This window comes from Styela clava, chromosome 15 (assembly GCF_964204865.1).
Source record: "Styela clava chromosome 15, kaStyClav1.hap1.2, whole genome shotgun sequence".
In the NCBI taxonomy this organism is placed as follows: Eukaryota; Metazoa; Chordata; class Ascidiacea; order Stolidobranchia; family Styelidae; genus Styela; species Styela clava.
The window spans coordinates 3962390-3989894 of record NC_135264.1 but is presented as its reverse complement, the minus strand read 5'-3'; the positions used below and the strand labels follow the sequence as shown (position 1 = coordinate 3989894).

The following is a 27505-nucleotide window of genomic DNA, read 5'->3' as shown; positions in this document are numbered from 1 at the left end:
GTAATGACGTCATCAAAATTAAAAATTGTGCGCTTTGTGACGGTTCCACTTTCGTTGCGACTTAGTAGTCAGTCGTAGTCGGAAAGACTACGGTAGAGTATCGGTACTGAGAAAGATTATATTTTACATGTCATGAAAGTGTTTACGATATAGAAAACAAGTTGCAAAATAAATCGCACCAGGGTAAAGACGTTTCATAAGCACTGATTTACACAAGTTTCACTAATTTTTCTCAGTATCTGAACAGAAGTCATGTGAGCTGCAGTGCTGTAAACCTTAATATTTAATATTAGATGTATGTCAGAGTGATATATTTTATTGAGACTATTTTCTTCCCTGCTTCAACAAAAAGTAGCACACCCAAAATTCAATTTCAGTACGCTTTAGTATGAAAACCTATCTAAAGACAAACGTCAAATAAATTTATTAAAGTGATTGATTGTACTGCCCCGTAGTATGCATATCGATCAATTCTGGTTACTTCCCTATACGTCCATTAGTAATGTTTTTATACTGTATGACTTATTTTTGGTATGGACGAAATAACAGATCACAGATATGTAGCAGGAGCTAGTGGTAGTGAACATCGATTTGGTACTCACTGATCGGATGAGCACAGCACCATTAGGGACAGAATATGTCATACTCAGTAAGCACGTTCATATTTCCGACGCACGTCATTTCCCACACGAAGTATGACTCTTTCATTCGATGAGCTCAGACCACGCTCGTAGGAAATAGGTCGGCTAACGCGATGCGTTTAGACGAGCGCTGAGCAGCTTGCTGTATCGACAACTATTCAGACCGTTGTTCTGTCATGAGAAATCCTCATTTACCTTGTATATATATGTATTAATTAAGTGTTTAAGTTATAGTCAACAAGTAATTTCAGAATATCACAATCGCCGAAGTGTAATGTTATACATATTTCACTGAATTTTACAGTAATATGATACTGATATTATTATAATTGGGGAGGCTAGAATGAGTAGTTATATATATAGACGAGGCAAGTGTATTGCTTGGCAATAAAACATCAATTACAATGATAATTTGTCAGATGAGTTCCTCAGAGTTCATTGTATCTTGTTTTTTTGGTATCGGCAATACTTGATATAATAAAACGAGACCGCAATGTGAGATTGGGCTTTCGATGAAACTCGGTTTCAGTTTATTCGCACCGCACGCGACCGCTGAAATGAAAATACACAGGCAGAACTAGATGCTGATTTCCGGAACGCGGACAAAAGCTGGACCAATGGTATTTTGAAGAGCGGTCTTGTGAGTCTAATTGCAGCTATGTACCTTCTAGAGATATATTTTACAAGGATAAGTCCAAATTCTGGATTTTGTAAATTTCACAATATGGGGGGGGGGGAGGGGGGTATCATGGTGAAATTCGCAACTAGTTCAAATCAGATCTGACGAATTAGAAGGTTACAGTCACTCTTGAATTAAAATTGTGGACATTGATGGGGTAAATATGGGTCTTTTATTCTATTATACAAAAACGACATTTAATCGCAAGAAATAAAAACGATATCTACTAAATACAGTAAATACTTTTGAGTCGGCCTACTCAATCAGAATGGCTAATCATTTATTTTAATCAATCAAGTATTTATACACGTGCATCAAATATTTCGTCTTTTATTCGATGCGATCAAAAAATAGCAAGATTCGAGAAACCTCGACTAGTTTTTTCACTATTTACCTCACATTTCCACGAAAAACAGAGAAATTTCAAATATGAAGTTTAATTAATAGTCCCAAGCTTGAATAGACTATAAAATACAAATAGACACCTCGACTAGTTTTTTCACTATTTACCTCATATTTCCACGAAAGACAGAGAAATTTCAAATATGAAGTTCAATTATTTAGTAGTCCCAAGCTTGAATAGACTATAAAATACAAATACCGTAATGGGTTAGATTTATCCAGACTGTTGAAATAAGATAATTGCTTAAATTAGAAAAAAAAAGAAACAATGTCTTGCCACAGTTTCCAGTCGATCATTATTTTGTCTTAATGTGGAAAACGACACACAAGTCACGTTTTGTTGCAATGATTATAAGGTTAATCTTGCTGCTATTTTGCCTCGGGTGCATTAAGCCTTAATATTGTTGCTTTCTAGTTACAGGCATCTCACATATGTAATCAGCGGAGACAAATGAGGTTATGAATATAGCACCAGAAACAGATTAACTAACAACACTCATGGTGTCAGTTTAGCCTGTTCAGCTAGTTCGAAATTGCTCTGTATCAGGTATGGCCACCACAAAACTTTTTCTTAGACTCAGTTGACTATATATATTTATATATATCAAGAACTGTCATGCATTCTGATAAAAAATAGACAGAAGTTAGATGTTGAATGAACAACATTATATTGTGCATCATTCGCAGAATATGAGAGGATATCAAAATTGAAACAGATAACTCATGCGAAATGGTTCCGAATTTAAAGTTTATATTTCAGTGTTATCAAGAATTGACCACCGTTTGCTTGAAACCTAAAAGTGGGTGATACAACCATTGATGGTCGCCCTTGTCATCACCTAGTATTTTGCGTGAATAACTTTTACACTGATGGCAAAAGCGCGGTATAGATTAAGGTCAATAAATTTCCCTCTTTTGCACTCAAACATTCGTCAGAGATTCGTCTTCCGAAATCTTGCTGCAGACGTTCATTATTCGTTATTCCTGTCGATTGGTTCGCATAATTACTTTCCTGAGTATGAGAATTTTAATTGCAAACTTCCTCGGTATAATATTTCTATATGATTTATTGTCAGGTATTGAATATGTAGACTTGTCTGATAAATAAACGATTAAAAACTGCATTCATATAGGAATCATAACACATAAACATGGAAGGGGAATTGCGTATTTCTTCTGGTGGATTTGACTTGACCAACAAAACATTTCAGGATTCTCCCACGATGGAAGGTCAAGCGAACCATGCCTTCCGAACTAATTCAGGAAGTAATTTACCGGAAGTGCAAAATACCACAGAATGTCCTGTGTCGTCAGAAATCGGCGCGGCTAATAATTTGTCATATGAAGACAGCAAAGGTGTAGATCGCGTTGTATCGAGTTGTGTTCCTATATGTGATCTTACAATGGGACCAGAAATTGAAGTTTCACACTATCCCATGCACAAAAAAACGATGCCAGATTCTTCAAACCCTGATGCTGAAAGACAAAATGTTTCTGCCCCACAGCATTCACAAACAACAAACAAACAAAGTTCTTTTGACAATAATAAAAGCTGTAAGTGTTCCTGTCATCACACTCATCTCCACCACCATCATCATACAATTGTTATAAATGGACAACCTGCAAACGAACTTGTTGGAAACCCTGTACATGCGGCCATAACCACGCGAAACGTGCGAAATTCGCCAAGACTTAGTGTGCTAAAAACGGCCTCATGTCCAGCGTGGGCGGATGGTGCTCCAAAAAAGGATCGCCCACTTCATTCCAGAGTGATATTAAATGAAAGAAACTTGCAAACTATACATGTATCTGGAATACATAATAATGTTAATCGAAATAATAACGTTGAAAATCCTAATGAAGATGACGAACATTGCAATCATCAAATTGAACAGCCTGGAAATTACAGTTACAAGTCAGCCATCAAGGCGAAGAGAAAATGTTGCGGGACGCTCAGCAAGGGAATGGTAGCATTACTCGTGGTGCTTTTTGTTGTCATTTTGTCTCTTTTATCAGGATTAATATATTTCCGTGAGTATCATTCTATGTTTATCAAACGAATGTCAACAGTTCCATACCATCTTTCATAGCAACGAGTGTACGGAAATATTGATAAAGCACGTTTTCATAATTTTCGTTTCGTATCTGTGATCGCTCCAATTCCGACCCGAAACTTAGAGAAATATAATAAGCTGTCCTAATGGAACGTCGATTATTAATCAATTGGCAGCAATTTGTTGTGTACTTCATTTTAACTTCGCTACAAATGAGATATATGCTGCAGACAGAATCAATACACTTAGATACTAATGAATTATACAAATTATTTTTCGAAACCAAATAAACAAATTTAAAATTAGTGCTATTATGTGAGCAAGGTCTGTTTACACGATTAAAATTCAATGGCGTTTGCAGACGCGACATTAAAAAAAGTAATTTCCCCGTACATATAGCAAGCAGGAAATACTCGTTCAAAGTGCGCTGTTTGTAGGGTTCGTTAAATCCGAAACAATCCTCCTGGGGTAATTGATATCATAGCGGTGGCGATTGAAAATTTAGGATTAATTAAAATTGTGTAGCAAATGTGAAATATTATTTTGTTCATGAACGCGATGAAAAACACATATCCTTAAATGAAATAAAGTGATCATTTTCAAAATCTGGACGCCGGTATGTCAAAGCAGTGTTGGTATCATATACTTCACCAGGATATTGCAAACTAAAACCAGACGGTATCCGTCTCGGAGTAATAGGGGATTATTAGTAATGACTTTAGTGTTCGAATGAGCTATCTAAAATTGTTTGTTATACATGCAAATATCTTCAAATTTGTTTTGAAGAATAGTCTTATTATGGTTCTCATCCATATCATATCTTCGACAGTAGGTAGGTGTGAATAAATAAATTGTCAAAATTTTTTATTTTAGTAGAAGACGTATAACTTAGAACGTGAACTCAAATCCCAGCAGCTCGAGTCTATTTCATGTGCGCTAAATTTCCGATTTTTTTTTTCGTTTTGTTTTTTGCTGTTGGAGCAAAAACAGTGTAAACCATATAAGTTGTGTTCGCTCAAAATAAAGAAAACATATTTGCATTTGCACGATCAAAAATGAAATCATAAACATTCGTGTGGACTTTTGACCAAAATGCGATTTTCAGTGTTTGTAATCCGTCAATCGAGAAATCACGAATAGCATTTGCGGATCACGAACAAGTTATCAGATACATCTATCTGCCTGAATGCGGTTGTTTTGCCACTAAATGCTCGAAATCGCCTCTGGTGTAACGACATATGACGAAAAATGACGACATAACAGACAACATTTAAATGATAAAACAATGTTCTGTCTAACTGTATGAGCATTTTTTGAAAACCAGTTATTCAAAAAAATAAAATTCTAAACAATAACAAGGACGTTTATTATCATTCCCTCAATGTACTCCTAAATATTTATAAAGTGAATAAAAAAATATCTTCCCATACTTGTTGTGAAGTGTTATTGTAGATCGTACTTATTCTATATATTCATAACGGTAAATAGAAACATCAAACGCTGGCTTCGAAAAATATTTTGTACCGTCATTTTTATTTTAGACTATTCCAATTTTAATGCACTAACAGTTATCAACAGATATTATAGCTTATCGATTCTGAATGCTTAGCACTCGTCGGTGCTAAATTAATATTGATCTTGGTGATATCGAAAATCTATTTTTGCCAGACAAATATTTAGCATGTTTGCAGGGGAAAAACATTTATGATGAACCGTAACATGATTTCTTAACATCTTGTAACATTATATTTGTCCGGTTATTAGCTCATGCTTTGATGTGATTGGGTCTTACTTGGGTAGTGTATAACCAATGTAATTGAAATAGAAATTTGAAATTCAAGAAATACATTTCATGGGCTTGTTTTTCCCGATCTATGATCTTGAAGATTGAAATTTCTCTAAATTCTTAGATTTCGTATTACTCATAATTTTAAGACTTGAAATGGAAGAAAATCAGTTTCAATATAACTGCAATAAAGAGCATTCAATGACATCCCTTCATAAAATGTAATTAAAAAGTGAAACCATTGTCAGAATGCGGAAAACATCATAATCTCGAGTGCCTAATTGTCGCTTTTTCAAAAAACGCAGACGACAAAGCGCCATAGCTAGCCTAATTGATGAGGTTGGTTCGTGTGTACCAACCAAAATAAGTACTTTTGACGAGTGTTTTTAACCATAAGCGTATCATCTCCCACGCTTCAAGATGAAAGAGTCGTCGTCTTTTTACATCAAAGTGCCTGAAAAATTATTCCGGGGTATATAGGTCGTTCATAGGTTAAAAACGATGTCAATTTTTTCAGGAATGTTGTAATGAGCCCTCTTCAACACTGTCCATTCATGTGCCGATTGGAAGCATGTATTCATTACCACTTCTAGCTAGCTATTCATGACCATGGCAATATTTTGCTTCGGCCTTTCATCGTTTTGTTTGATTTTATTATTTTTTATAAAAAAAAAAAATTTTTTTTCAGTTGTTCAAGGGAAAGTTCCAGAATCGCAAGGTGAGATAAATTAATAAATAAACCATAATAACGTTTAGTGAATATAGCATTTGATTCATGAGTGTGAAAAAATTATATATATATTTTCTTTTCAGAAACCGATGTACCTAAAGTTACCACTGTTTTAAATCAAAGTAAGTGTATTGTACCAAATCTAAATAAAACATTCCAAACCATAATAACTTAATCCTCAAGTTATAAATTTCTAAGAATCGCAGTGGAAATTCTTCATTATTAAACTTATTGATATTCCTTTGATAAAACTAATAAATTTTTAATGCACATATTCTGTGATTTAGCATCGATCTGTGGAAAATATCCAGCAAAATATTTGTCAATTTCCAGTAGGACAATAACAAATGATAACTCTCTATCAAATTCACATCCACCAAAGAATGACAATCGAATTAACATTACACAAGCAGCGCGTATCATCGGTGGAATGCGAGCGAACATTCGACAATATCCTTGGCAGGTAGGTGAATAACGCTTTGCTTTTGAAATGAATACACTACTAACAAATATGCTACCATTTATATTTGATTTTCATGCGACAATAATATGATAATTTTTATTGCATGGTGATTTTAACATGCCCATTTATTAACAAGGCGGTGAATAAATGTTTTGTGTTTTATATTCTGTTGTAGTTATATCAATTCAATCCGAAGTGGCAATAAATGATATAATTGCCGTTAAATTTTGTTTTAATTTACTGAGGAATAATATAGCTTGCCCTGTCAGAAAATGTGTTCTGATTTACAGTCATTTGAGTTTGTTGTCAAAAACGAGACCCAAGTTTTGCAGTTCACAGAAAAACATCTGCAGGATGGATATGTTATGTGCCCTGGGCGTGGTATTTTTTATTCCGTCCAGCATGTCAGTTCAGTATGGAATTTAACCGATATCGGCCTTGATATCGATGGAAAGTTTATTTAGTTTTGTATGTGATGTTATTCTGTAGCATTGCAAGGTATTAAAGCTTACAAACATGACTTGTTTGTTTTGTATTCATGACAGTGTATACCGTCCAAGAAATTACCAAAATATCATCGGCCCTAAAAGCATTTTAATCTTTTCTTTACATTTACACTTTCATTTAAAAATTAATCATACTTTTTCAACATCAGCCTCCGAAAAATTCTGACCAATTAAACGCACTTGTATTCAATTTGAACAAAATGCTAATAGTCGAAACCAAAATACGATATTACACAGGAATTTGAGATGGAAAACCCGAACTCTTCAAACGGTCCTTCTAAAACGAATCAGAAAAATACAGCACCCGGAGAACTAGTAGACGGCTCAATGGTACAAGGAAGAATATATGGTGGGCGACCGACCACCGCGATGCGCTTTCCCTGGCAGGTACAGAGTTTGAATCACGAACGAAGCATAAACGAGTAGAAACAAGTTATGATGGTGATTTAAATTCTCGCTCCCGGGGCTAAAAACCGTTTCCCCTGGAAATGCATGTTGTTATCCGCAACCCGAAACGATACAACCTATGACCGATTTAGGCAATCATGATCAATTTGAATTAGATACAATAAACAACGATATATATATATATCTGGAGTTATAGTTTTTTGATAAATGTTCATACTTTTTGGAAATGCTATTCAGTATGTTTCATAATGAAGTCGTATATCATCATTTTTAATATTTTTCTATATAAGAGTTACTGATGTTTACTTGGAAATATGCAGCAATAAAAGGTCAAACGTCTGTCAATAAATCAAGCTTCCCAATTGATTGGAATAAACTTTTTATTGGTTTATAAATATCCCAATAAGTTCCCCGATGACTTGCGAATATAAAACCAATTAGTTGCAAAATATTTTTGCAGGCTCTTGTATTAATTTATGTCCGTATACTTGCTGGCTTACATAACCTGGCCCTATTTCACATAGCAGCGTTTATGTACCAATGCTTGCAAACTAATATAATAACATTTTTTTGAAACACGTTACAGGTTTACCTTCACGCGGTAAGGGCCATAGCTAATAATTTGTAGTTCACGATTTCATGTGTTTTCTCAGTTCCTCTTCTGGCAACAGAGAGTACGTTCTTTCCATCATATGAACTACATGAATTCGTTATTCTTTTCTCAGAAGTCGTGTTTTTCATTTTATATGTCATGAAAGAAAAACCATTCCTATCTTCACTTATCTTTTGTCTTATTATAGTAAAGTCACATTTCCCAATAACTCACAATAACGAGACGTTATTCAAACAAATCAAAATTTGTTCCTGAGTCACCTGTGTGGTTAGCTAATTTGTTATCGTGTCTAGTTCTGTTGGTATTCATTCGGGAATTTAGACTACAGCTGACATGCGATTTTAAAAACAAAACGTTTGATGTTCTTATATTAAGAATTATATCTTTTTCAAACTCTCTGCTCGACAACAAGTCAACATCTTTTTGGTTTCTATATTGTCAACTGTCAAAAGATTGAGTTCTTGCTTATTTCACTTCTCTTCACGTGTTGTTTGCTGATTCTTGTTTTTCTTCTTCAATTCAATTACCTCGCAGTTTTTTCGTATTTTTTATTTACTCTTTATTTAAACCCCGTCAGTCACGAGCTGTACGGTTATAAAATAGTTTTACTTGTCACTGTTGAAATCCTATATTACTTAATTACTACAAAGTTTAGCCACAGCGCTGTACAAAACGATATTATGTGTAGTGGAATAAACTATGTGAAAAATATATATATATTCATTACTTTTGTTTTCTAATAACTGGGTTTATCAATTTGTTTGTTTGCATGTGCATGAAGTCAGTGTATTTTGTCTGCAGATTCTTGTTCTTTTTATAAAGTCACCAAAGACGAGAACGTTTTAATGCTTTCAGTTTTATTTTGCATGCCACACTTCAATCTCAACTTATCCTAATTATTAACAATATGTGATATGTTAACAGAAACTATACATTTTGTAGGCAAACTTCACGAATTCGAATGTAACTAATGATAAGCCTAAAACTAAACAATTGTTGTATTATATAAAACTAACGTTACTGGTTTCTGTTTCGAAACGATGGTTTATAATGAATTTTACTTCAGGCAAGTTTGTGGGTTGAACTTCGAGGAATGACATGTGGAGGATCGATCATACTGAACGATTGGGTTCTCACCGCAGCACATTGTACAGACGCGTAAGTGTATAATGATGGTACTGTAAATCAAATTTGATAACCGGTTAAAACTTAGGCGAGTTCGATTTTGGTAATATGAGTTCAGTGTATGTTTAACTTAGGTTTGGTATTGGAATCGGGCCGGATTCGGCCCACCGAAGTGTTTCATCCGGCCCACTTGTCCCTGCTGAAATGACGACTATATATAGTTTTTATGAATATAAATTTCTGTTGAAAATATCAAGAAAATAGCGAATCGTCAACCAAAATAAATATAATAATTCAGCGGTTCCCAAAAGGTGTGCCGCGAAAGAGAGGAGAGTTGCCTTTTAATGATTTGTATATGGATCGATAAATTCATTTTACTTTGTGTTATGTAGGGTCTACTTCTATTGTTACGCAACAATAGAGATAGACACTACTTGCTGCAATTTCGCAAGCTGTACTTATTTATCTGCTGAACCGAGTTTAGTGAACATGAGTGATTTTTTGGCATTTCGAAGGAAAATCAGGCAGAGATGAGAAAGAAGATTTGACCTCTTGAGTTTATACTTTTGGCCCACATGTTTACAAACAATGGCATGAAGTACACGTACACATTAACGATCACTAAATTGAGTTTTATTTAAAAGCATCATTTTTTTCTTGTAAGTGCGCGGTAATTTTCTCCTTCTTGATAATGTGGCGCCGCACGAACAAAAAAATTGGAAACCGCTGCCGTTATTCATCACGCAATATTCGCACCTGAATATAATGTGCAAAAAGACGATATATCACCCCATATTCGCCCATTCGAATTATTGTTTCAAAGTATGAAGATTATCAAATTAAAAACAGATTTCTGACGTATATAAACTTACGAACGATCTAAGGAATCAGCATAAGCAGCTCGGGTCTAATTTAAATAGGCTATTGGGCGCGTTAAGTAGTCTCCATCAGTCCCAGTATTCATTGTACCCCCTGGTACACTATACGTTTGTTGTACATTACCTGTTGTGCTGCTTTTTTGTGAATAAACTGTTTTTATTCATAGTTTCATTTTGAGCCTCCGGCCCAGTGATCAAGTCTATTATCTGAAACCGGCCCACTCAAAAAATTAATTGTCCAGCCCTGCATTCAAACCACTTTAATGTTCAATTTTATTCCTTGCATTCTAATTTTTCGGTAGTTCAAAGGAAGGCAAATGATTAAGCTGATCTTCAATTTCATTATCTATTATTGTAATTCATATTACAGTAACCCTGACCCTAGTTTATGGACGGCATACGTAGGAATGTCAATGATCGCCAAAAAGACGGAGCCACCTGCTCAGAGCTCAAAAATAATCAAGATAATTCAAAATCCACAATATGTCAACGATTTCTCATATGACTACGACGTGAGCCTTATGAAGGTATGATAAGCTCGTCTTCGAATGATCTTAATTAAAGCATGCAATATTAGCCGCTGAGAGAATACAGATGTAATAAGTAATATTAGAATAACGTCAGATAAATATACTTTGCTTTCTTTGCAAATTTTTAGACACTCGCGTAATATTTTCTGAGATTTTGGTCGAGATAATCTAAAATAACATCCAGGATCGTATGTATGCTTCATGCATGAACGAATACAAGAAAATTAAAAAATTAAGATTTGCGATTCATGATAGTAGATTATATATACTGTATATTTAATTTGTATAAAATGATAAAGAGTAAATTGTATTGTTTTTTTTATATTTTCTCTGTAACAGTTAAAATTACATTGGATTTGAAATACAAACTTGGTTTTAAAAATACCCCAATGAGCAGAATTTACCGCCTCTTATTTTGCCTGTACTGCTGAACAGTAGACGAAGTGAGTGAGAATGAAAGATTAAAATAACCGCCAATATAACCTGTTCGATTATTGTTTAGGGTTCCTAGTGCATTTGAACCTGAAAATTAAATTTATTTCACAGCTTGAGACTCCACTGACGTTCACGCCAACGGTACAACCAATATGTATTCCGCATTCAACTGATGAATTTGAAGATGGGAAAAAATGTTATATCAGTGGATGGGGGGCTACAACTAATACAGGTAAATTTTAATATACATACATAACATCAGCCGCAAAATATTTTTATGCTGCTGAATACCATCCATGAATGTAGGTATTGGTGGCAAAAGCATTTTTATATGGTGATTTTTATTTCTATAGGTCAAGCAAATGCGCCTAAAACTTTACAACATGCACAAATAAATATTATTGGAGAAAAAACTTGTACACATGAAGAATGGTTAGGTGTACTAGTAACTGATCGAATGATTTGTGCCGGAACTCACGATGGAAGTAAAGATGCCTGTCAGGTTAGTAATCGAAAAAGATAGTCTAAGTTAGAAATCGTGAACAGGTTTGTTGCGGTATTTGTGTACAAAAATTACCAATAAACATACTCAAATATTAAATATTGTTACGTCGAAAACATAGAAAAAAACTCAGTATCACAATGACAATCGGAAAACTGCTGCACGTCGAAAACCTGTTTGACTTAAACTCACATGAATGTCTCTTCATTTGCATATAAATATGGCTAAGGTTTACATCCGCCATTTTTAAATAGTGATTAAGTTTAAGTTTGGAAAACCGATAAACTTATGTAAACAAATTTATAATCTCTATTACTCCAACCTTTGTTATCTTTTTGTGGCGAGGTCGAAACTGAGGAAACGCAGACTGACGCCCACCGGGCTCTTGTAATCTTTACAAAAAATAAACATCCCTTCTGACCTTTTTTCAACCTTCAATGCTGCACTATTTTTAAAACCAGTTTTGCGGCTTTAATTAGAATTGTTGTATGTTGTGGTACTCTATAACGCGAAATCTTCTCCTTTTTTATATTGTGTATCATCATACTAACATGTTAAACCAATAGGCATCATTTTGAGCACTATACAATAAATATTAAACAAAACCACAATATGATGACGCTATCAACAATCATGACACCTATGCCCTTTTCAACGCATAGATGGTATGTTAGACTGTATAATCGCTTTTTTGAGCAGTCATTCATAGGTAAATTGTATGTTATTGTCCATCATCTAGTACCATTAGATCATTCGAAAGGGGGTCACTACATCGCCGATTATTACAATTCGACTTGAGTAATATGTACCCCTAATGGATTCAATCTGCTTCAAATGTGATAGACAACAGAAATACAATATTTCTCGACTTGCAAGATCTGCGTAGACTGCCCAAAGTCACAACAGCATTGACTGGCCTGATTAATATCGAATATTTGATACCGGTACTCTCGACAAGTGTATGTCTGCAATTACAACGTCTACAACACTAATCACCCAATTAGTGATGTGCGAACCCTATCATGATGAAAATATCTGCTTGTTTTATCACCTTATTTTTTTGTAACGTTCCCATGTCAACTCTTACCACAGTTCAAACTAATTGAACGTTTCGGCAACGTCTCAGAGCCGTTTGATGGGAATCCAGTAGAATGCGGTCCTTTTTTATAGAGGACCAATACTAATTATGAAATAAATAAAATTTCACTACATGTGGACAATGCCTAAATTTACCCCTAAAATAAACCTATCATAATGCAAATGACGGTGTCAAATTCGGGCTATCCTACGCCCGGAAGATTGCATTAAAAGAGACGAGGGTTGGGTTATTGTTGGCAGTTAACTGTTCCAATACGCAAACAGTTGCCACTGAATAAAACCATTGCCTCCGCAGCAATAGCCTCCAACTTTGTGTATGTACCTATAAAATACAATTGCCTCATAAATTCTATTTATTTTTTACTTTGACAATCTAGGGAGATTCCGGTGGCCCATTGTCCTGCTACGACACTACGAGGAAAGCGTGGGTATTAGCAGGCAGTGTAAGCTGGGGAATTGAATGTGGTCAACCAAAGCAACCAGGAGTTTACACGAAAATGACATATTTTGTTGACTGGATTTGGACCGAAATTGGTTAGTTATGCATTTCACAATCCTCTTGATTTAAAATATCAAGCTGTTTCTGTAAAGCAGTTAACTGGCAACATTAAAGAAAAGTATTCATATATCATCTCTCATCAGTATATAACTGTGGTTAATATTTGGTGGTTATCATTCTGGGCGAATTTAGTTAAAAACCTACTTCACTTAACTTTATCGCTATGGTTACATTTTTCGGTTATATTTTTGCAGGAAAGTCAGAAGGCTGGATTGAAGACAATACTCCAACATCATCGGGAGACGGCTCCACTGACTAGTTTACCTAACGAAGGTTAAATCTGAAATAGCAACAGAAACTCACATGTATATTTCTTGATGAAATACATAGATCACGCGTTGATGCGTAATCAGTTTGCAGCACATGGCTGCCCAAACCAGAGACTTATTGCCAATCGATATCCACTATCACGTTTATGATTTTACCTTATTTATTAAACACTAATTTACTGTTTTATTGTTGCATATTAGTTTTATTAATCTTTTTTCGATATCATTTCGTTCCATATTATTTCATTTATATCATGTTCTTTTTCTCTTTTCAATAAATAGCAAATTTAACCTGATGTAGCAGGTCGGGGTAATTCGGACCGCAGGGGTTCGTATGATGGACAGGCAAATCAAAATCCTTTCATTAGCGACACGACTGGTTTGGAGAAAGAGATGTTTTAGCAGGGGCAGAAAAACAACGTATAATAGAATCTTATCGTTACGAGGTAGAAATTTTATTTCAAGAAGTATGTGAACTCGAGTTTATTTTGTTTATTTGCTAAAAGTAGATACATTAAATAGATACAATAAAGTAGATTAAATACATCCTCTAGTATGTTAGTAAACTGCCACTGTTCATTTTTGGGTAGGCAGGGCGGGGAAGGGGTGTAGTATTTTTTCAAATATGGTCTGGTGAGAATACCAATGGACCGTCGTCATCGAGACTTGCGTATAATTATTTTGTGGTATTATGTACCCTTTTACTACTAGCATCAAAAGCACTCTCACCACCATAAATTAATCGCGTAATATCCGATGCGTTGCCGTAGCAACGATGTGCAAATGTGACAAGATAGCTGAGGGGTGGGTGCATAAATCACAAGTAGAAGAATTCAGCAGCGGCATTATGTGAACTAACAACATAATTTACTTAGAGTTTAAAGCTTGCTGTACTTTTTCTTAAATATTTTTGCTCGATTGCAAGTTCAGTTTACAAATATGTCAACGTTGTCAACCAGACTTGAGAAAAACAAGATATGGCTCCGCGTTTGGCGCATTGCTCAGACTCTTAGGAACACGCTGGCTATCGAACCCGCAATTACCCGGAGTGAACTCCCAGGCTCGAATCCCGATTGATATAATTATGTACGAAGGCAGTGCTGGACCGCCGTAAAGCGGTTCACGTACCCGCTGTTCGGTTGCGATTTACTTAGGGTTGCCAACCGTCCTTTATTTCAATAGACAATCCTTTAATTAAGCTTTTTTTGTCCTTTTTAGCATTCAGAAAAGATGCTAATTGTCCTTTCTTTCCAACGTAATTTGGCCGGATAGTTATAGTAGTGCGTTTGATATTGTTCCGTTCTTAAAAAATCGCCTTCGTTTATGTATCTGCAAGCTTTTAATTATTTCTTTTAATTTCGCTTTGGCCCGGCTCAAATAGCCAAAGAACTAACAACTTTTTTAACATTGCTTGGGTCAATGTTAAATAAACATTAAATGATAAACACATGATGATTGTTTTAATATATCATTTTAGCTTGTATAGATATATTTTTCATTGTTTTATATTGTCCTTTCCTTCAAGTTACAAAATACACGATGACGGTAATCTATGTCCTTTATGGAAACTTTTCATAGTTGGCAACACTAGATTTACTCCACCATTATTCCCATGCATCTGAAACAAGCTTGCCAACTATTCCCATATCAGACATGAAATCCGGGCAAAAAGCCGTGGTTCATCATTCGATTCATTTTTTCGACTCCGATATAATTTAACAGTGCGACAACAATGGCCATTATGCATATCTCGTTATCACGTTACGAATGAATAGATGATTCATCATTGTTTCCGTGCCACACAGTAAAGAAGAATAGATAACTGTAAGATAATATACACTAAGTATGAGGTATGTTGTTATTTGTTTCCCCACACCTCAAGCCAGCGAATATTGATAAAGAGTGCACAATGAGTACGGCTTGGGTAAATTGAATTTTTTTTTTACTTTTGACATAAACTTTATTTTGAGTAGGATAATAGAATAATGAAATAGCGCAAACATGAAATAACAAAGCGATTAGAAATAGTAGCATAACATTATTATTATTAATCCATAAGAAACATTCACATTCTTCAAATATCTGACAGTTACAAAGTAGTAATAAGAACATAAAACATGGCTTGTAAATTACTGTAAATCACTGGCCACACTCAAATATACTTACAGACTGGACAAGGAAGAGAATTGTACATTGCATAACAAATATAGCTACACACGCTAGAACTTGCTAATTAAATGTCTATGCATCTGCTTACTTGCCACACAGTCCTAAATGGGCTTGTGTACAAGTCAAATTTAAACCAGGACATGTGAAAATTGAATCAACTAAATTTGAAAATGAACAATTTTGAATAATCGTACATTCTTATATTAAACATCTTCCAAAATATCATTTCCTAAAAATTGGCTTCAAAATATTCAATATAAGATTACATGGAATACAAACTCAACAAGAATACATTTTATCCTAGACCACATTCAACAAAATACATTAGAACCAGATATGGTGATGGCGATGATCAAAACGCTTCACACCGGAACAGCGGCTTCAAGAATTCCAAAATAATTAACAAGATGTAAAATAAATATTGTGCTAAAGATGCCTGACATCTTGTGTCCAGAACAAGATCAATGAGGAGTATAGCAGTCTGTTAAGCAGAAAACTTCAATAACCCCAGCTCAAGTAGTTATATTACTAAATATCCACTTAGTTTACGAGACAAAATAATATAATTACATTCCCAATAACAAAAAATATTTAGCAAACAACTGTTTATATTCAACACTATTAACAACTAGTAACTACCTCAAGTTTCAATCTGATTTTCAATATCACGCTCATTGTCTAGTAAGTTTCGTGTGTTTTTCGTGTGGTATTTCCACGAGTTCATAATCAAATTTGAAACTTTTAAATTTGTCAGAGTCTATATTTCAAACTTCTGATGGTGATAATCAAATTCAAAAATTCAAAAGCCTAAAGTTGCGATCATTCGTAGAAGGCAATTATGCTTGGTTATGCTTAAGTTTTTGTTATGACTATTTGTATTGAGAATCCAAATTTCCATAAATCTGGAGTCAGAGGTCAAGTCACATTTTTTGCCTAAATGGATAAGAGTTTTGAGCCATGTATAAATTTCGCCAGACTCACAGTACCCTAATAATATCTACGTTCACCCCATCAGGGTAATCAATAAAAAATAATATATGAAATCTGAGGCTTGAGTATGTTAGTTATATGCTTGTTATTAATATTAAGTTATTGTACGATTTTCTAAGCTGTTCGATAGAAAAGTTTGATTAGAAACTAACAGTTATTTAACTAAATCTCAATTTGTACTCTAATTACAAACAGCAAACTTTCTGTGATACTTTCCAATAGCACTATTTTAGGAGTGTTCAAGCTCTTCATTCCAATGAAATAGTGACCTCCTTTCCCGCAAACACAACTAACAGAGAAATTGGGAAAATGGCATTCACAAGCGATCGAACATTCTTCCAATTGTTCAAAACATGAAAGGATTACTTGGATTATTGACTGTTGGCTGCATATTTAGAGGTTGCTGTTGATAGAATGAAGGCTGCGCAGGTGGTGCACCTCCCATCTGAAAAAATGATCATACAAATTGGTAATATCAAAATATTCAAATATTACAATTTAAAAACAATTCAAGCTTTTGCCATTAGATCCAGAAATACAAGAAAGAAATACAGAGGCCCCAGTATTTTGATGATCTCAATTTCATTCTTTTCGAGTTCAAAATAATTATTGAGCAAAATAGTGGAGGTACACATAAATAAATGGGTCTTTTAAAAAAAATTTGTCCTATAATAAGAGTAATTAAAATATCTCATTAATGATCTTCAAATTTGAAGAATTGGGTTTGAATCCATAGGATGAAGATTTGAAACGTGTAGTAAAGAATAAAGATAGGTGAAAATCAATAAATAATCATACATAAATAAACTTCTGTATGTTTAAAATTCTTGTGCTCTGCTATAAAGTCTGGTACAAGTCAAAACTTTAGACAGAAACTAAAGGAGCATGAAGCTAACAAAAAAATTTCAACAAAAAGTTCGAATATTCTAAAGACTTTTTCACTTGGAGCTTGGAGTGTTTTAGGGTCAGAAACGCTTTACAGATGGTAAAATAAGCATAGTTACCTTTTGAAGAAGATTTGTGGGGAAAAGAAACAAAATAGAGAAAGATTATAAAATATATTATAAATACTATACTTACTGCAAAAGGATTTGTTGATGACATGCCTGCTGTATTTGCTGTCATATTCTGCATTTGAGTTTGCGGTTGTATCCATCCCCCATATTCATTCCCAGATGACGCAACTTGGGAATTTGTCACTGGAGTTGGATTAAAAAATGGATTACTTGTAACTGGGGCAGAAGCTTGTTGCTGCGGTTGCTGTTGAAATGACGCGTTCCATGGATTCCAATTATTGCTAGCTGAAGATGATGGGAAAGTCTGAGCTGGAACTGCAGCAGGAGCCGCAGGCGTCGTCATCCATGAAGATTGTGATGTTGGTTGTGCGTTCACTGAAAATTGTTAACAAATTCGAAGAACTGTAAAATTTTCTTCACAGTTAATTTTTGGGTAAAATTAAAATTTGATAAAGTGGGGTTTTCATATTTAGCCCAGCGTCCCGGAAAAAAAATTGATGGGACAATTTAATTATACGGCGAACCACAACCTTTTGCCCGATTACGATTCTATGTTCCACGAGTATTACTCCCGAAGAATGTGAGCCAAGATGGCGGACACCGGAATGTAGTATGTGTACCAGATTAGGGTTAGGCCGTAATTTCAGATACAAATACTATGGGAGTGGTTGGCTAGTCCCCGAACTCGTAATAGAACTAAAATAAGAAAAATAGGAATAAAATTATGAGTCTGACCTAACCCTAACCTGGTACACATACTACGATCTGGTGTCCACCATCTTGGTTCACATACTTAGTGAGTACCCCACCAGTTATTCCAGACTGGCATGTAGATGGTGACAGAGGAAGCCGAAACTGGCCAATGGTTAAGTTGATTACATGAACCCCGATGGGCAAATACCTAGCACATAATTATTCCTCACTGGGTTCAAAGCCATGTGGAGTAACCAGGAGTGAAATACCAAGCATTTAAATTAAGCCAGATTTATTGGCGCAGAATTACAAAATTCAAGCAATAATTATAAGTAATTTTAGAATCTGAATCACAAATAAAATTTGAGTTATAATCCTACGTGCTGTGATAACAGGTATAAATCAGTAAAGATTGCAATTTGAATAAGTGAACCATAATCTATTAATAATATTGACCAATCATCCAACCATGTATTTAGTAATGAGTAATATCTTGGCAACCTATTCATAAGCAAGATATTCAAGCTCACACAAAGTTGGCATAACATACATTAGCAACAACATAAAAATAAACGTACCATTACTCATGGGCGATGAACCAAATAGATTATTTTGTTGCTGCTGTGGTTGAGCTGACACACCAAAAAGGCTTTGTTGTGTGGGTTGTTGCTGCATCATTATGTTGTTAGTAGTTTGCTGAACTGGCTTCACCGGCGATGACCACATGAAATCAGTAGGTCTGATATGATAAAAATGTAACAGTTTAACTAAAACATAACATCATTGGCTTATATTTGAGTTTGCTTGATAATTATGATAAGTGCTGCAAAGATTAGTCATTGGTGGCAAAATATAAAATACTGAAATTAGGCAAAAAAGCCGAACAAAATTTTCATTGAACAAATAGCACCTAAATAGATAAATACATGAATAAAGTAAATTATCAAACATGAGCCTTGATATCATCTAGAAATATTTTAATAGTTAGTAGTTTGTGTTGAAGGTATTTCTATAAAAACTTATCTATTTTTTGCCATCTGGAAATTTTCATAAAGTAATACTTTATTATGATGTTTTTGCTGGTCTTTTTGGCCAACTTTAAAGAAACTTTTAAATACAATTTCCAGTTTTCTCTAATTTTGTTCTAAATTCTAAAGCTTTGTCAAACTGCATCTTTTTAATAAATTATCAGCACACTATTCTGATTCAGAATTATAAACATTTGACAATATAACTTACCGGTAAATAATTTTGGCTGGCCTGTATTTGTTCGGCAGATTTTTAATTAGCCTATAGTCTCATTACATTGATTGATAAGAATAACATCAAGTTATTGAATAGTCCATGGAACATACAAATACAACTACCCCACAGTAGAATAAAATTCTTACTTTTCTGTAGCTTGTGGGAGCGGTTGAGCTCCAAAAACAAGATCTAAGTCAGCAAGTGCTGCGTATTTATCAACAGAACTGTTTTTCGTAGGTTCAGTACTTGACATTAAATTTGTAGAATTTCCTGTTGCATTGTTGGTAAATGCAATTGGCTGCGTATTGACTTGATTGAATGCCGGAAAAGCATTTTGAGTGCTTGCAGATGAAGCTATGCAAAAGAAAAGTCATATTAGAATTCGGAACCCAACAAATCGTTTAAAAATGTTAGAAGTTGGAAACAGTGACCATTGCAACTGACCAGCATAACTCCACAGTTTAAATTATTATAAGGATAAGATTTACATATTTATTCCAAGGTGAGGAAGGTCGATGAGACGACTTAATCATATGGTGAACCATGCCCAATTAAAAAATGTACATACCAGCCGGTGGTGAAAATCCACCAAAGGCAGAATCAAAATCTGCAAATCCATCTGAAAAACCTGTAGAACTCGATGAATTGTTTATCAATTGATTTGATTGTTGTTGTTTGTTCTGAGAGACAGGAGATATTAAACCTGGTGGATTTGAACCTCCTAATAAATCTGATGCTATAGGTCTGTTGATTTTGCTATTATTTATTCCTTTAGAAATTTCCTGAAAAAAAAATTGAAGTTTATTATAACTTTGGGCTGAAATGGGATTCTAAATTTCTGTTCACAAATTAGCATGCTTTTCAATGTTTCAATAAAAACCCAATTTATTATAGCAAAGTGTACATACCGGTAAGTAAATGATAATTTAATTTCAAATGATATGAATGTCACTAATTATTCAGAAATTGTTTCGCAAGAATATTAAAAAAATCCTTGTTACTGAAAATAGTACCATTAAACCTTGGGATGCATGTCAAGTTGAAATGAGACATGGCTCAAATTATCAGCAATTCTGTAAATTTGAGATGGCTTTGTAGAAATAATGGTGTTATTGTGTATGATACGGAGTCATCATTTCTACAAAAAGCCTACTGTATGTAATATATATTAATTAAACTAAGTATGTGGAATCACCCATTACAAAATTGAGACTGATGTAATTCAGAATCAAAGATAACCTAGTTTGAGGAATTGCTAAGATGAAATCGTGGAGGATAATAAGACTGACAATCCTGATGAAACTTTCAAGTTCATAGCTCAAAAGGAACAGGGCAAAACAACAAAGTTTGCTGTTAGTACAATGTTGGCGGTGTCAAATCATCACTAGAAGCAAAAGAAAGTAGTGAAAATAAATGATCATCATGAAAAAAATTTCGCCCGAAGACATGGCAGACAGCAAGAATTAGAGCATGGTAGAATGTCCTACTACCACCTCTTCAAGTTGGAGATCATGTTTATCTCCGAAAATTAGTGAAAAACCACGAAAAAACTAAAACCAAAGCAGTAGTTTGAGAACATCAGTATTATCTATATGTTGACAAAATAGATGGATCTGGGAGTGAAACAATCTGGATCAGACAGTATTTGCGGAAATTTAAACTATTCAGTAGACTAAGTGGTGGTTGATACAACTTTGGTGGTTATGAGTCCTGTAGAATCTCATTCTCACTCAATATATTTGTTATCCATATTTTACAAGTGACATATAGACGCCATCGATGAAATAAACTCTTTCGAATAACCGAAAGACAAATACCAAATCCTATCAAGAAGACCGTATTTGACTTCTGATCATCCTCAAATGGGAACTAACAGAAAAAATAGTAGGCCATATTTTGAAGAGAATCCAAAGCTGTCACCGCATTTCATTTAATACATTTTTGTTTGTTGTTCACATTATAATGTTTCATTATTGCCACTATATTACATGGAGTCATTGGAATGTCATAATCTTGTTTTCGACACATTGGAAATTGATTCGATTTTTGTAATAAATACTCAGGAGAATGTATTATCATTGAGTTGATTTTTCTGAACATAAACGATGACATCAGTTTCAGTTTGATTGATGTCTGCAATAACATCATGAAGATAAGAAACAGATTTGGCTTTATATTAGAAAAACAGTATATTATTAATCATTTACTGAGACTAAATATACATACATATTATAACCCTAGGTTGGCATGTTATAGCAAACAATTGTCGCAATTATCAACATTAGCACCACAAAAAATACCCATGTACTCTAACATATCAAAATATATCTACTGACCAGTGTACAGAATTTTTTTTTTTAAATACTGTGACACCTACGATAACTAAGATTTCTATAATTATAGAAGTTGAAAAATTGGTTACTTCCGTAGTATGTGAACCAAGATGGCGAACACCGGAACATGGTACGCGTACCAGGTTAGGATTAGGCCATAATTTCTGGTACAAATACTACAGGAGTCACTTGGCTATTTCGCGAACTCCTAATATAACTAAAAGAAAAAAATTTGGAATGAAATTATGGCCTAACCTTGACCTGGTACACATACTACGTTCCGATGTCTGTCATCTTGGTTCCCTACTATGGGAATACCCAATATTGTTCTAAAATATTACATTACATAATGCCATTACTAAACGCCTAAATTAATGACACAAAAATGTATGTGGTAATTCATACTCATTGCTACCATGGGAATTTGTCATAAATCATAAAATCCGAGTACTCGAAACAGAAAACCTGCAGAGCGTTCTCCAATAGAAGTCGGTACTATGATTGCAAATGTGGAAATTCACAGTACAGTGTGCAATACAATGTCCTTTTATCACTTGAATTTTATTGCCCCATATTTCTTTATCAACAAAGTCCTAGATCATTTTAGATGTAAATTTCATATTCATAAGTTATAATCCATTTGCAATAGGTCAGGACGCATTGTTTGAATAGTTGTGCAGATTATTTTAAGAGAAAGCGCTACTGTTGGTAATGATTAACATTTTGTGTAATACAGGCATTAACAATCAAAGCCTGATAATCAGAGGCATTTCCAACCTGGACTCTTCTTCCAGCAATACATTAAAGTAGGCAATAGTTGGAAGGCTATAAAATGATAAAATATCATATAGCTATGAAATTTCAATACAAATACAAATATGAATAATTTTTTAGAATGGACCCAATATTGTAATTGTAAAGCAAATTCTGTTAAGCTTTGTCCGCTTTATTGATGTATAATATAAGAATTGAGACAGGATATCATACTTCTTAAACTAAACTAAAGAATGAGTGTGTGGAAGTTGATTTGAATAACCAATATGCGTATAGGAAACACCTATCGCATCATGAGTCTATTATCCAATACAATACGAATACTGTTGGGTGGATATATCAGTCAAACTAACTAGGGTATATCTTTGTGTCTATAGTTTTAAAATTAGATTCTGATGAAATATAAATTTACGGCAGTTTCAATAAATTTCATGCTGTATTAGATTAAACAAAATGCAATAAGGAGGCGCTCCAGAAATGTGTTACTGTGTACCAATATGGAGGTAACTAATTTTGTTTGCCTACATCACATCAAGTTGTGTACTAGGACTGAAACCTATAGGCAGTTGGTATATTCACCTGGCTAACACAGACAGTCCTGAACACGTAATAGAACTAAAATAAGGAAAATCGGAATAAAACTATGGCCTAACCCTAACCTGGTACACACACTACGTGAGTACCCACTAGGATACATGCAAATGTGACCGAACAAACAATATTTTAATAAATTTTTGAATTAAAAAATAAAATAGATATAAATGGATACCCCTGTCAATGTGATTTCAATAATGTAGTAACACTCACAGATTTTGCTGATGGTATTTGAACTTTGCTGTCGCTTCCTAATAATGTGTGAAGTGGTCTTACAGGAGGTGAAGAATTTTCTCGATTCTTTTTCGCAGCAGCAGCGACACTTTCCATTAATTTTCTTTGCTGACTCGGGCTTTCATACCATCGTTTTTGCTCATATTTTAATTCCATAAAATGCTTCAATTTCGAATGATCTGACCTTGATTCTGGTTTTGCTCTCGATTGTTCATCATATTTTGCCAGATAAACTGCTCTACACCACTGAAAATGTTAAAAGGTTGTTATTGCGTACAATTTGATAGACTTGGACAAAACGGGTGTGGACTTTTTTTCGTTTGTAATGTGGAAGATGGACACAGCTTTATGAAGCACTAAATTCAGAGAAATAGCGAGCTTAGCTGATTCCTAGTAGATTTTTTGGCACTGTGATAATATTTTGATCAATTCGATTAGTTACTTAATGAATAAACCGTAAATGGCAGTAAATTCATACAATATTGTATTGTCGTGCTGCCTATATTCAACAGGAAATGCAATGACATGAGAAAATACAATCAAACATTGCAATTTCCTGTTATTGATTACCAAAGGAAGAAAATCAACAGGCAAGTATAAAGATAGATAGATAAGGATAAAATTAGTCATCATAAATATCGAACATATTCAGCTAAAACAGACTAAACCAAACATCAAATGTTAAATAATTAATAACTTTTTTAAAAAAATGTCTGGTATAGGTCTGCTGAGCTAAAATTATGGTGACACTACAAAAAATATAGGAATATAATTGAAATTTACTGAAACTACTGTATGATAAACTACCGAACAAATCCAATACCAACATGAATTATATATCTATGTAGGTGTAATGCAAATATCAATTGTATATAACATTGTTCATAATATGAAAGTATCTAAAAAACGATACCTCATTCCCACGACTTTCCATAAACGTTATTTCTGCTGCTGTGAAAGTTGTCATTGATATAGACTTCACACGATGTGGCGGATTCAAACCTCTCCTGATAAAATATGTAACTACAATTAATAACATTTAGAATAAATCGAGACCTAGTGGTTGGATTCCAGTAAGATAATGAAGGTTGTCAAAATTGATTAAAAACATATTTTAAAATCTTCTATGGTATCTTTAGAAGTATATTTATACGAATTTTGTTATTGACATTTAAATAAACTTCATGAAAATTATTCATTGATAATTGATAATTAAACGTGATTTATTGCTTTTAATATACCTAAAGTGATCAGGTAAGAGGTATATTGGCCTGGATTAAAGTGTCAAAGATTTCTCACGAAATATTGTTTGATCGAATTTCCAAAAATCCACCAAAAATTTGATATATAAACATTAAGATTAGCCGCATTATTATTTGTTTTGCCCATTCATTTTCCATTATTTCATATATTGTTATAATCCTAATTAATCCATCAAAATTAATGTTCCATATGTTGCATAGGAAGTTATATAATGGACAGGATATAAAGTAATATAGGGTTTCCAATGTAGGATTAAGTAGTATCGGGATTAATAAAAATGCATATCAATATGTAATCAATTTTGCTGCATGTAATCATAGGAGGCGAATCCTATAATAATCATATTCTAAAACTCCATGAATGGGATCTTACAACTTCCAAAGAATCTATTCCAGATTACTACTGAAAATGCTAAAAGTCAGACATCCGTAACTTTTAAGAAAAAAAAATGAATAGAAAATCAAACTATTGTAGACGTATTCTTTTGAAGTTGGGAAGCAAATTTTTAGTTAATAAATAGCCTACTAGACTTTACTAGAATACATTGCAAAAGAAACACAAATATGCAATCTGGCTTCGATTACCCAAACATTTCCTTCACAGATGAAAGATATACCAAAGACTTTTACAGGAGATTTAGCCACTAACAATTTATGCTAATAACTACCGGTATGTCAGTACGACACAGTTCTCATATTCCCACAATGAGAAACATCAGTTATAACAGTGAGTGCAAACCTCTCCTTATGCTATGTCAGAGATGAATAGAGTGTTTATTTAACTGAATGTCAGGACATCTTGGAATTGGAAAACTGTGCCCTGCTGTACTTTGGGATTTGATTATGATTCGATGGCGAATTTAAAACACATCAATATATATCAAGAATAATTTTCGTTCAAGAAGTCTCCATTGCTTTTCATTTTAAGAGTTTCGAATTGATCTAATATAGTACGCTGATACAAAAGTAATTACATATAATACTCAAAATTTCAAATCATCTCGACTTTCATTATACAATGTCAGTAGGGCACAGTTCTCCGATTCTAAGATTTTCCCACATTTGGTTCAATAGAACAAACAACCTTTGTCTCTGAAACGAGGGCATCTAGCACAATGGCAGATGGGTTATATTGCGCCATGCTTGTCTCGAAAATAACCTGAACTTATCCGCAGCCACCACATGTCCAAATGGCGTTTTCTGGCTGAAAACTCTCAAAGGCTACAGTGAAATTTGGTTTAATTACTTTACTCAAATTATTTTTCAGAGGGAATCTGATGATGGCATTTTTACATTATGCTTCCGTTTAGTTTATTGTGCAGTGCCGGATTGCCGATTTTTTCGATATTTATGGAGACCGAGACTGTCTCGTAAAGAAGGGGTTTGCATTCGATTTTATAATCAATGTCTTTCAATGTGGAACTTATTCTTGGAATCGGAAAACTGTGCCCGTACTGAATGTAGAAGCTAAAAATATGGCTAGATATTAACCGATAATAACTTACAAAATTCCTCCACATGATGTGCAGACGAAGGATCCAATTGTAACATCAACATAAGTAGGTCCTCTTTGATCGCATTCAAGACATTTTTTATTTGAAGGTTGTGCAAGTAATTCCTTAAGAATTTTCAGATGATTTTCTTCTTGTTTTCTCCGTGAAGTCATTTTAGCCTTCATTCAGTAAGTGGATGTTCATGGAAAAATTTTGCGAACTATTGTCAGTTCCACTATCAACAGAATAGAGTTCAACACCACGTTTTGCAGTTTTAATATATAGACTACTGGACTACTATTTCAATTCTAATTATCATTAAAAGAAAGAGATGAACTATATCAGTAGACTGAAAAAGTACAAGAACTATATCAGTAGACTATTACGTACTGTATTAACGATAATTTAAATAATCGGCACTTTCAGTTTCACAACAAAATATTTGTCTGAATTAGGATAGGATTTACATATTGATCCCGGGGGAGAGGAAAGTGATAAGACGGCTTATCCATATGACAAACCATGGCCTCTCGTCCGGTTACCGTTCCAAGTCGGGAATGGGATTAGGTTTACTGTATTGTTTGTTTTCGGAAGCATGGACTTGGTGGTGGAAGAAGCCGTAACCGACCAGCGGTTACGTGAACCACCCAACGACGGCGAGGAGTCCAGCAATCCTCTCGCACATAACCATCCCTGCATGGGATTCGAACCTGCGAACCCAGGCAGAGTAATTAGAGGTGCGGTGTCGAGCGTATTCCTAACGCTTAGCCCATTGAGCCATTAGCCGCGCATACAATCATGACAATTCAACAAATCTAGAACTCCAAATTATACAGAACTAGGCTATGTTTATGTTCAATCAATCATTTTATTTTGGTTCTCTGATACAGTGATATGAACAACACAAAAAGTAAACAGACAATATTAAAGAGACTGAAAGAGTGATGACAATAATAAACTACCGCTAACAGTAACCGTACTAATTTCCTTGGTTTATTAATTGAATTACCGGTATCTTTTATTA

The 27505-nt window shown here is 34.2% G+C and overlaps 2 protein-coding genes across 5 annotated transcripts; one reads left to right on the top strand and one right to left on the bottom strand.

Moving 5' to 3' along the window:
* The first annotated feature begins 907 nt into the window (after positions 1-907).
* Positions 908-13974, top strand: LOC120333641 (uncharacterized). Of its 4 annotated transcripts, none has more exons than XM_078120385.1 (14): positions 908-1281; positions 2138-2269; positions 2856-3753; positions 6251-6280; positions 6376-6414; positions 6580-6755; positions 7499-7648; positions 8256-8270; positions 9349-9440; positions 10656-10812; positions 11362-11482; positions 11604-11752; positions 13228-13384; positions 13604-13974. In XM_078120385.1, exons 3-14 carry the CDS (start codon positions 2874-2876, stop codon positions 13666-13668), a joined length of 2031 nt encoding a protein of 676 aa, XP_077976511.1. In that variant the 5' UTR covers positions 908-1281; positions 2138-2269; positions 2856-2873; the 3' UTR covers positions 13669-13974. The 4 variants fall into 4 exon arrangements, with proteins under 4 accessions (XP_077976511.1, XP_077976510.1, XP_039256916.2 ...); XM_078120384.1 differs by lacking the exon at positions 908-1281 and adding an exon at positions 1460-1477; XM_039400982.2 differs by lacking the exons at positions 908-1281; positions 2138-2269 and having other exon boundaries at positions 2803-3753.
* A 2542-nt stretch (positions 13975-16516) lies between these two features.
* On the bottom strand, positions 16517-26829 carry LOC120333642 (uncharacterized). The gene is made up of 8 exons (XM_039400984.2): positions 26494-26829; positions 24640-24733; positions 23706-23972; positions 20360-20573; positions 19938-20145; positions 19125-19285; positions 17918-18228; positions 16517-17282 (listed from the first exon to the last, which is right to left on the bottom strand). The coding sequence occupies exons 1-8, from the start codon at positions 26664-26666 to the stop codon at positions 17184-17186; spliced, it is 1527 nt and encodes a 508-aa protein (XP_039256918.2). The 5' UTR covers positions 26667-26829; the 3' UTR covers positions 16517-17183.
* Between the last annotated feature and the right edge of the window lie 676 nt (positions 26830-27505).

Bases quoted from the DNA above. Each gene is read 5' to 3' on its own strand.
- LOC120333641 (XM_078120385.1), top strand. From the start codon at position 2,874: ATGGAAGGGGAATTGCGTATTTCTTCTGGTGGATTTGACTTGACCAAC. The intron at 10,813-11,361 runs GTATGATAAGCT...TTTATTTCACAG, and splicing joins ACGACGTGAGCCTTATGAAG to CTTGAGACTCCACTGACGTT. The intron at 11,483-11,603 runs GTAAATTTTAAT...TTATTTCTATAG, and splicing joins GGGGGCTACAACTAATACAG to GTCAAGCAAATGCGCCTAAA.
- LOC120333642 (XM_039400984.2), bottom strand. From the start codon at position 26,666: ATGAAGGCTAAAATGACTTCACGGAGAAAACAAGAAGAAAATCATCTG. The intron at 24,734-26,493 runs GTAAGTTATTAT...ATATTTTATCAG, and splicing joins ACATCATGTGGAGGAATTTT to GAGAGGTTTGAATCCGCCAC. The intron at 20,146-20,359 runs GTATGTACATTT...TCTTTTGCATAG, and splicing joins TGGATTTTCACCACCGGCTG to CTTCATCTGCAAGCACTCAA.